The 9,790-nt window shown below is 54.0% G+C and overlaps 1 protein-coding gene across 1 annotated transcript; it reads left to right on the forward strand.

Annotated features, from left to right (window-relative positions):
- On the forward strand, positions 1-6,033 carry LRRC23 (leucine rich repeat containing 23). The gene is made up of 7 exons (XM_050895242.1): positions 1-114; positions 191-303; positions 1,176-1,429; positions 1,515-1,645; positions 4,760-4,896; positions 5,486-5,708; positions 5,995-6,033. Exons 1-7 carry the CDS (start codon positions 1-3, stop codon positions 6,031-6,033), a joined length of 1,011 nt encoding a protein of 336 aa, XP_050751199.1.
- Positions 6,034-9,790: the final 3,757 nt, after the last annotated feature.

Consider the following 9,790-nt stretch of genomic DNA (forward strand, 5'->3'; position numbering starts at 1 on the left):
ATGGAGGGCGAGGAGCTGGAGGGGGACGAGTACAGCCTTCAGGAGGAGGGGGAGGAGGGAGAGGAGGAGGAGGAGGAGGCGGCGGCGCTGTCGGAGCAGGAGGAGGAAGAACAGGTGAGGGAGGGGGCCTCAGCACCCTCTGGCTGTGGTTAGGCCAGCGCTGGCATTGTGCTCTCTCCTTCTCTCCCAGGTGCTGGCCCTGTGTCCCCTGACAGAGGAGGTCCTGAAGGAAGGCCTCTCTCTCCTCTGTAAGACCGGCAATGGCCTAGCCCACGCCTATGTGAAATTTGAAGCCAAATACAAGTGAGTGTGCAATACCTGCCCCAGAAGAAGGCCTCCTCCCTGGGCATCTGTGTAGCCACCGAGCAGCTGCGCCAAAAGGCCACTGGCGACTGGCTGTGTGGGGCAGGAGCATTTCCAGGCCATGTTCTCTGGCTGTCTGGCCGCCAGTCTGTGCCTCAGCATAGCTTGTCCCTCCTCAGCCCTGAGCTGGGGACTGCCTCCACCGTAGCCAGACACACTGGTGGGAACATCAGTGTCCCCCTAGACTGAGGGGAGCCTGCCCATCGCTCTGGACTGTGGTCTCCTTAGAGGGACCTAAACAGGGTGACCTCCCCACAGTCACTTTGAGAAATATCCATTAAGCATCTCTCCTGTTAACTGCTAACCTTTAAGGCATGCACTTGCAAGTACAGTGCCACAATGGCCTGGGGACAGTTTGGCGCCTCAGCCCCATCAGCACACACACATAACCCTAGACCTAACTAACAGGCCTCAGTAAGACTGTGTCCTTTCAGCAGCCTCATAGGTATCTCAACCAGCTTTTTCCCACTAGGAAAGTCCTTCCACACAGCCCTTGGTGTTGCCCCTACTGTCTAACAGACCCACCCCCCCAAACTTATCCTCTTTTCTGCTCTGGTTCTGCCCTCTCCTGACAGATACAATTCAATCGGAATAAGTACTCCCTGTGCCAGGAAAGCAGGTCCAATCTTACCATTCGGCCTTGTTTACAGACTGTTCTGCCTGTCCCTATCGCCTGCCTTTTTCTTCCTTCTCTCCAGCAAGGCTTCCTAGGACAGCAGGGAAACGGGAGAGGAGGATGCCCTCCCTCCAGTAGCGGCAAGGTAGCAGGAGGAAATATGAGAGATGTTTTATTCACATCCTCCCTCCCACAGGGACTTGACAGACATCAGCCTCCTCGAATGCTTCATTCACCTGCGGTATGTGGATTTGTCAGAGAACAAGCTGCAAGATTTGTCTCCACTGAGCAGCCTAACCCACCTGCTTTGGCTGAAGGTAGATGGGAATCTGCTTACCAGTGCCTGCATGCAGGAGCTGCCCTACCTCCAGATCATCAGCTTTGCTCACAACCGCATCAAGGATATGGAGGGCATTACTCACCCCCGCTTAGCCAACCTCAGCCTGAAAGGTGATACAGAAAACCTCTCTTCGTTCTTGTGCCCATAGGACACTCTCTTTGGGTGGGATTAACTCTCTCGTTTCTTGACACTCAGGAAATAAAATCCAGACAGCGCTGGGCCTGGGTCATGGCCAATTGTTCAGCCTGCAAATCCTGGAGCTGCGAGGAAACATGCTAGAGAGCACAGCAGGGCTCAATCTTCCCAAGCTCAAGAACCTCTACCTGGTAAGGTATCAGCCAGCTAGGGGAGTGGGACAGAGCTGCTGCAGAGCCTGGCACCTCCAGTCAGTGGGAGCAGGGGAGGAGGCTGTCCCCTTCAAAGCAGCATAATTTTTGTGCTAGCCTGTTCAGTTCAAACTTCTCAGCCTGAGAGAGGAACAGATTTCAGAGCGCTAAAGAGACAAAATCACTTCTTTGGGGTAGCTCCTTCTATGCTGTCTGCCCAGATGGTGTGAAGGGAGTGGCCACTGACCAGTAATTCCTCTGCAGAGAGCAGAGAAGTCGGCAATGTTCAGTGCGTCGGGTTCTTCCCTCCCAGTCACCTACGGAAGAGCGGTATTCTCTTCTGGCGGTGTTAGGCAAGCCTGTATTCAGTGTGTCCCAGGACCCCCGGAGGTCAGTGGGGAAAGCAACAGGTTTGCACTCAGTGACAGGAGGAGGTGATGCCTCTTTCTCCTCTCTGATGGGCCTAATCAAATACTGGCTTAAAACCAGCACAATTATATGATTCACACCTTCAGCTGCCAAAACAGAAACTGATTGAACATTGCAGTGAAACTAAGATAGGAGAAGCAATTTCCTAATACCATAAACAGTTGCTTCAGGGAACATTTACTCCTAGAGACGCAAGTGAAGAAAGTATGTATGGCTTAGTCCCATGCATCACACAGTGCTACAGCTTGCGAAGACTGGATGGGTGTCCTGAGTCACTACCTCCTAAAAAGCAATTAAAGATGATAAAGACTTTGAAAAGCTATATGGTTTCTTTTCATCAAGACTCCCTGGCAGAAAACACCGAGGAGATTGCTTGCTGAGATTGCCTGCAATTTTCTGGTAGAAAACAGATTTTTGGACTAGAGGTGCTGGAAGAAGGGATGAAGTGGATAAGTCGCTAGATATCATACATAATTTCAAAGTAAAAGCAGTCACTTTAGTGAATGATTGGAGGGAAGCAAACACAGCACCTATATTTAAAGAAGGTTCCTGGCATGATTGAGGAATTTCTGAGCTGCACATATGAAGCGGGCAAATTGCAAGACGTGATTATTAAAACTAGAACAACTGACTCATTTCTCAGGAATCTTTGGGGCTTGAATTTGTCTCTTGTGTCCACCTGCTCACTAAATCATTTTGGAGGGCGATCTCTCCCAGTAGTGCTTTGCTTTCTGTATAAAGATTTTGGTATTACTTGAGCCATGGGTAGGTGTAGCTGATGCCTCAAGGACAGGGTTCAAGACAAAGGGTTAAATTTAAAGGAACTGAACCAAATTTGGTTAATGTATGGCATAATTGCAGATGAAATTTAGCATTAAAAAAGTTACACCTACTAGCAGGAAGACTACGAACTGGCTGCGTACCATGTGGCACTTTTTATTGGTTTGAGGATGACTGCTGTCAGTAGGGCTGTGTTAGTTCCTGGTCATTGTGCAGCAGTGGTGACAAAGGCTAGCTAGAGCAAGGCCAGGTATGCAGGAAGGGGAGAGGGAATCATGGGGAACATATTATAGTAGCTTTCCATAAGCTGCGGTGGCATCACATCTATGTGAAGAACTGGTATCTAAGGCAAGGTGATGATGTGAGCATCTAATTAAAGGAGTCATATGGAATGTTCTTTGATTAAGGGAAAAAAAACCAACCCTGAAAAAAATCCATTCTGCATTTGTTCTGTTAGCGCTTGCAGGGCCAGAGCCGTTAAAACTATTCACACTGAAGTAAGGAAGGAAGTGAGAGTGATAGGAGGTTACTATTCATTTTACAGACCAGTGAGTACAGACCAGTCTGTGAGCTCCCCACCCTATTTCCCACACCAGCTCCTGATTTCCTCTGGGGTACAACTTACTGATCCTTCCTGGTTGTTAAATCTGTTCACACGACCTTCGCTACATCTCCGACTTCCTCTTTTTGTCCTTGTGTTACCCTCTTTACTTGGCCCAGCTGGTCCAGACTTTTCCTTGTCCAGTTTCCATTAGAGTCCTCCTTTTCTACAAAATGTCCTTTTCCTGAGTGACCTTGTCCCAAACCGTTCTCCTATCCCACTAGTTCAGCCTGTGCCCCTTCTATTAGTCTCAGGCATTGGCCACGTCACTGCCTGGGTACCAACAAGGAACAGAGAGTGCAACAGCACCTCTCTCCCTGTTTCCCGTTCAGTTATCCGCGTCCTTAGAGACTGCAGCCCTGAACCACAAACGCTAGCGAAGCCCTGCTCAGCTCCAGGCTGGAGAACGTGGTGGGGAGGTTGTAGTTACCAGGGATGTTCCAAACTTGGCTGCACAAGGCGGTGAGCAGCCTGACCTAGCGTTGGGGCGAGCACTGCGGTGAGCCGGGGCTTGGGCAGGAGACCTCTAGTGGTCTTCTCCAGCCGACATCCTGCTGTGAAACTATTGCTGAAATTCAGAGCTTCGTATTTCCCCATCTCATAACTCACATCACGGTGAAGGGAATGAAATTCAACGACGGGGAATTTTGAACTGATAGGACACATTCTTCCTGCTGTACGATTGTCAGATTTGTTGCAAGAAGGTGCACCTATGGACGGATAACAACAATTATACCTGGAAAAGCTTAAACGAACCAACAACCCCCACCCCCCTGCAACCTCTCTCAGGAACATGCAGCCTGCTTCTGCTCCTAGAGGAGCAGAAGAGGAGACTTCTTTGTAGTAGATTTCCCCCACGAGAGAAGCAGCTGACACTGGAAGATCCCTGGTCTACATGGACTATGTAACTGAGAGGGGCTGGTTATTCATCATTTAAATACACTTGTTTCATGCTCAGGTCTGTGCTTTCCCCTCCACGCTTTTGCCCTCTGAGGCCTTAGGGACTCAGATTTGGCACTGCCATGGAAGGGGGTGGCAGTGGAGTATTCATCCGGGGTGGATTTGTCTCAGCAAGTGATGCTACAGGAAACACTTTTTCAGCAAACTTTCAGTCCTTGAATCTGAATACTTAGAACCCATTTGGGCAAGACCCTGAGCAACCTGATCTAGCTTCAGAGAAGGCTGTGTTATGAGTGGTAGGGAGTCTGAAGGGCAGAAAGAGCTTTAAAGGCCAGAAATAACTGCTGTTCCCTCTCCTGTGTGTCCCCTTTTTCCTTCTCTCTTCCTGCCTCCCTGATGCTCAGGCCCAGAATGCCATTCGGAGCCTTGAAGGCCTTGAGGGGCTAGGGCAGCTGGCAACTCTGCACCTGCGTGACAACCAGCTTGAGACCCTGGATGGATTCTGTAGTAGCATGAAGTGCCTGCAGTACCTCAATCTACGGTGGGTCCTCCCTGCTCGGTGCTGGGACCAGAGACCCCTTCATCAGGCTGTACTCCCGTTTAGATCTTTAGGATTTTCTGGCTTCTTTGGAAGTTGAAGACCTGATGGGGATGGGTTGATCTTTACTGTCCTTAACTGGTGTTCAGCACTCAGCTCTCTATAACAGCCAGGGCCTTTCCTGGGCTTCTCAGAAAAGATCTGCCTCTCCAGTCACTCTCACACCCCACCTCATACTTTTTATTCCTTGCCATAACTCCTTTGGATCCCTCTAAGCGTGTTCTGTGTGTCCTGGACGTGACCGCAAGTGCCCTTTACTTCCCAGCATTCGCCATACAGGGCGACGGCGATATCAGACAATTCAATGGAGTGTTTGAGCACAGAGGAATCCAGAGGAGATGTCCTCTTTGTCCCTTAGTCTGGGGAGCTGCAGACAGATCTGGATCTTAGATCACAGGTCTGTGGTCTAAGGTCTACAGTCTATCATGCTGCTAAGTCTTGCTTTGTCTGCCTTGTCAGCTTACTGTTCTGAAGGGATCTCACTACTTGCATGTGTCTCTTTCCCCTGCTCTCTGTGCTTCCTCTTCTTCAGGAACAATGGGATCAGTAGCCTTCAGGAGGTGGCAAAACTGCAGGTCCTCCCCATGCTGCAGGCACTGGTGCTGTTGGACAATCCATGCTCTGATGAACCCAATTATCGGCTGGAGGTCCTGGTCCTGCTGCCACACCTGCAACGCCTCGACAAGGAATTGTTTGAGCAAGATGAGCGGGCAGAGGCGAACAAAATCCGTCAGAAAAGGCAGGAAGAAGAAAAGGTGAGAAGAGCACGGCGGGGGGAGGAGAAGGAGGTGAAGGGGAAGAGAGAGGATCAAACATGCTGATCGAGCATCTCCTCCTCTAGATTACATGAGGAGAAGGCTGAGGGGGGTCAGTCCCAAGGGCAGGGGAGCCTGCAACAGAGGCCAGGCTTCGCAACCTGATTGTGATGGCCAGCGTCGCAACCCTACTGCCATTCCCGACCCCACGAGCAGAAGTGAGCGGTGAAAGGGGAAAAGGAGTCGGGCACAGAGCCATTTAACTTCTCCCTCTTTCCTTCTTCAGGAAGTGGAAGGATCTCTCCAGGGTGATGTGACTGAGTGACCCCTGGTTTTAACACCTCTTCCCTGAGCCAGTCAAGATTTGGAGATGCCTTCCCCCACGTGTGCGCCTGGGAAAGTGAGAGCTGTAGGTACCAGAGCTACCTTCACCTCATTTTGCCCCTGGAGAAAAGAGAAGGGCTACCCACCCTGGTCCTGGAAGCTGCCCTGAGGCACTGCAGTGTTTTTGCAGTCACTGCACTCGTATGCTCTATTCTCAGTAGGCCCGAGAGGGGAGAGGGGAAAGGGGAGAGTGACAGGTTCTGTGGTTCGATTTATGGCTCCCAAAAATCCTACAAGATTTTCTGATTTGAATAAAAATAATTAATGAGCCTGGAGTGACTGGGATTGTTTATCCTGCACACCCACTCCTATTCCCTGGCTCTCTCACCCTCGTCTGTCTATGTCTATCCCCTGTCTGTCTCTCTCTCTTTCTCTCTCCATCCTCTACGTGCTGTTTGCAAAGCTTTGCTAAATCCTGACTCATCGCAGCTCTGGGTCACATGCTGCTGTCCCGGCCCTATCAGGGGCGTCTCCATCCTGCTGCTGCCGCCGCTGTTGGCTTAGAGGACACATCATCTCCCCTTGAGGTCCTGCATCCCTCCTCAGCTTCGTCCTCTCTCCTTTCTACCAGCACTTTCTCAATCTCTCGTTCACCCCTGCCCTAGGAAGGTAAGTGTCTCCCCACGGCCAGCACCCCCCTCACCTCATGCATGTTTCTGCTCCCCACCCTGTGCCCTCCAAACCCCACACGCACTTTGGGGTCCCTGTGGAGAAGGACCTCGGGGAGCGGCATTAACAACTGAACTCCCCTCACTTCCTCCCCCTGCTCCTCCCACCTCTTTCTCCTCACCCCCACCCTTCTCACTTTTCTTTCATATTTTAATTTCAGGTACTCCCTCCTTCCCTACCCCCGGCAAGCATCATTGCAGATGTGAACCTAGGGAATTGCAGGAGGGGGGCAGCCGACAAGGATAGGTGGTGCTCCCAAGGGCATTGCCGGGAGGTGCTGCGGGATGGAGCTTTACCTGGGGGAGGGGGGTGGTAGTGGGGAGGAGGCGAAGCTCAGTCTGGGCACTGCTGGGGAAAGGACCCAGCCTCAGAGCAGACCAGCCCCCCAGTCTCCCGACGTGTTGACATAAACACACAAGGTGCTCAGCCGGGTCCCTGGGAGAGGGAGGGAGGAGAGGGGATGTTTTCTTATCTGCACAGCCCCACACCACACAGGGGAGGGGGGGGCAGCAGGGAGAGGAGGTGACAGTCAAGCAAGCAATAGCTGCATCAGCCACGACACTGCAGCAGTGCGGGCTTCCTGGGAGCAGTGCCCAGCCCGGGGGAATCGCAGCAGCACACGGGACTGGTGGCGGTGGCTTGGGGAAAGGTCTTCGCCATGCTGGCCCGCCTGCCGGGAGGGGGAATTGTTGCAGCGCGAACTCCAGCGAGACGGTGCCCTGGCGACACGCAGGGCCACGAAGCAGTGCCCACAGGAAGGCACTGCAGCAGTGCCAGTCTCCCGGGGTGCCCTGCCCAGCTCCTGTTCAAGGGAGGCTGCCCAGCCTCCAGCCCGGCTCCTCTCTCCTCCTCACTGTGGTCTACGGGCTCCCAGCTATGGCTCTGTCCCAATCCCTTATCCCGGCTTATCCGCCTCTGACCTCCTTTCAGGACAGTGCAGCTGATGCCAGGGATTTCAGGGTGGTTCTTTGCACTGTTTAAAGGAGGGCAAACGCAGGGGGACACGGGGCAGCAACACAAGTGGAGAAAAGGGTGTGAAGGACTAGAGAGGAGAAGAGATCAAGTGAGTGATGGGGTGGGGCAGGCAAGGCAGGATTTGGGCTTGTCATTTGGCTTCCTCAGAGCTGGCCCCAACAGGGCCAGGTGGACTGGGCAGAGGGATGTGACCACGGGCAACATGACCACATAAGCAGAGAGGCACTGCATCTGGCACAGGTCTTGCTGTCAAAGATCACTTTAATGGGGTCCTGTTCCTCTCTCCCCCATGGAGGCTGCTGGGGCATGGCCAGGGCACTGCTGCAAAGGAAGCTCGCAGCTGCGCAGGCATGGCTCTGGAGGAAGTTCCCGTGGCGTGTGCCAGATGGCGTGAGGAGCGCTGCCAAAGTGGCTGATGGGGGATCCCAGCCCAGATGGACATGGTGGAGGGCGCTACGCAGGCTCCAGAGAGCCCTGGTGTCGCTGACTGAAACTCCCCAGTACGGGAAGCCCTTGCTGAAACTTCAGAGCAGTGCAATTTCCTCATGCCCGTGTGATTTCCACCCACCCCAGGCAATGGGGTTGAGAGCCGACTCTGGCTTCCCCCAGCCTGCTTCTTAGCTCCCCTCAGTGCTGTGATGTGCTATTATTTGCTGCACCCTCTCCACCCAACTCCCCCCACCCTGTGCCGAGCCCCTGTGCTGGCCGTACCCCTGCCAGATGCTCACACGCACCTTGGCGTTGTTCTGGCTGGGGCCCCATAGTTACCCGGGCCTGGCCTCTGCACCAAATTCTGCGTGGGTCCGGCCCTGCTCAGGGTTGAGTGAATCATCTGTGGGAGCTGGGGGAGGAAAACCTGGCGGGGCTGGGGGTGTGGGGTGACATGCACCTTGCTGCTGCTCCCTCTCTGGGGGGATGCAGCTCCCCGGCATTGCACAGCCCCACAGCCGGGGGAATAAGAAGGTGGGATGGGGGGGAACGAGTTGTTTTGGACCCCCTAGGGAGCAAACTTCAGCAAGAGAAGCTCTTTCAAACAGCCATCCTCACCCACCAGCCTGTTTTCCACTTCACGTTTAACCAGGCACCCCAAAATGCCAGGTTTCCTCACCCTCCTCATCCGACAGAGATGCCTGCCGGTCTCATCCGCTTCCCCGCCTCAGGAGCGGAGTGAAGGGTCAGGAGCTGGGCCCAGCCCCTGTATTCGGGCAGGGCCAGGTCCCCCCTCCCTTCAGAGCCCTTTCTCCCACATCTGAGGCACCACAGCCTTCAGCAAGATGGCTCCTCGGGCTGCTGGCCTCCTCCGCACTCCCGTCGCCTCAGCACAGCCTGACCCAGCGGCTCATGGGGGTGACAGGAAGGCTGAGCCAGGCACTGAGCCAGGGGCAGCTCCCCCCGCCGTGGGCCGGAGAGGGGCTGAGGATCCCCGCAGGCCCGCCGCCCCCCCTGCCCTGCCCGTCTCTGCCCCAGGCAGCCGCCGCTCAGCTGGCTCCCTGCCCGCTGCGTATGGACACAGCGGTCGCTCACTGCCTGGTCCTGGCAGGGACCGTCCTCTCCCCCGGCAAGGGGAAGGCAGACACTGGGAGCTGGCGCCCCGTCCTTGGTGCCGGGGCCTGGGGCACCTCCCGGCTGTGCCAGCTGATCCCTCCCTCTCTGCTGCCCGTGGATGCTGTGGCACCCTCCCTGGCTCTGCCACCCGGACTCGTATCCGGAGCCATGAGAAGGGGCAGCGCTCAGCCGTGGCGCAGGGAGAGAGGGAGAGAGAGCTCACAGTTTATTATCTGCAGCAAAGGGACAGAATAAATTCAAACAGATTACCAGTTCCTGGACAAAATGTAGGTAGATTTCCACAATCTGGGTTTTAATAGCTATTTCTAAATTTCCTTGAGCCAGTAGTTTTAGCTCTAGCCCCTAAGGTCGCTATTCCTTGAGCTCCCTTCTCTCTGTCAGTGTCTTGTCTAGACATTAGATGGGTGAGCACCACATCCTGGGGCCTCTCAGAACTGAACGTGTCCTGGTCCTGTCCTCTCCTCTCCTCTCCTCTTCACAGACTCACC

This window comes from Gymnogyps californianus, chromosome 1 (assembly GCF_018139145.2).
Source record: "Gymnogyps californianus isolate 813 chromosome 1, ASM1813914v2, whole genome shotgun sequence".
Taxonomy (NCBI): domain Eukaryota; kingdom Metazoa; phylum Chordata; class Aves; order Accipitriformes; family Cathartidae; genus Gymnogyps; species Gymnogyps californianus.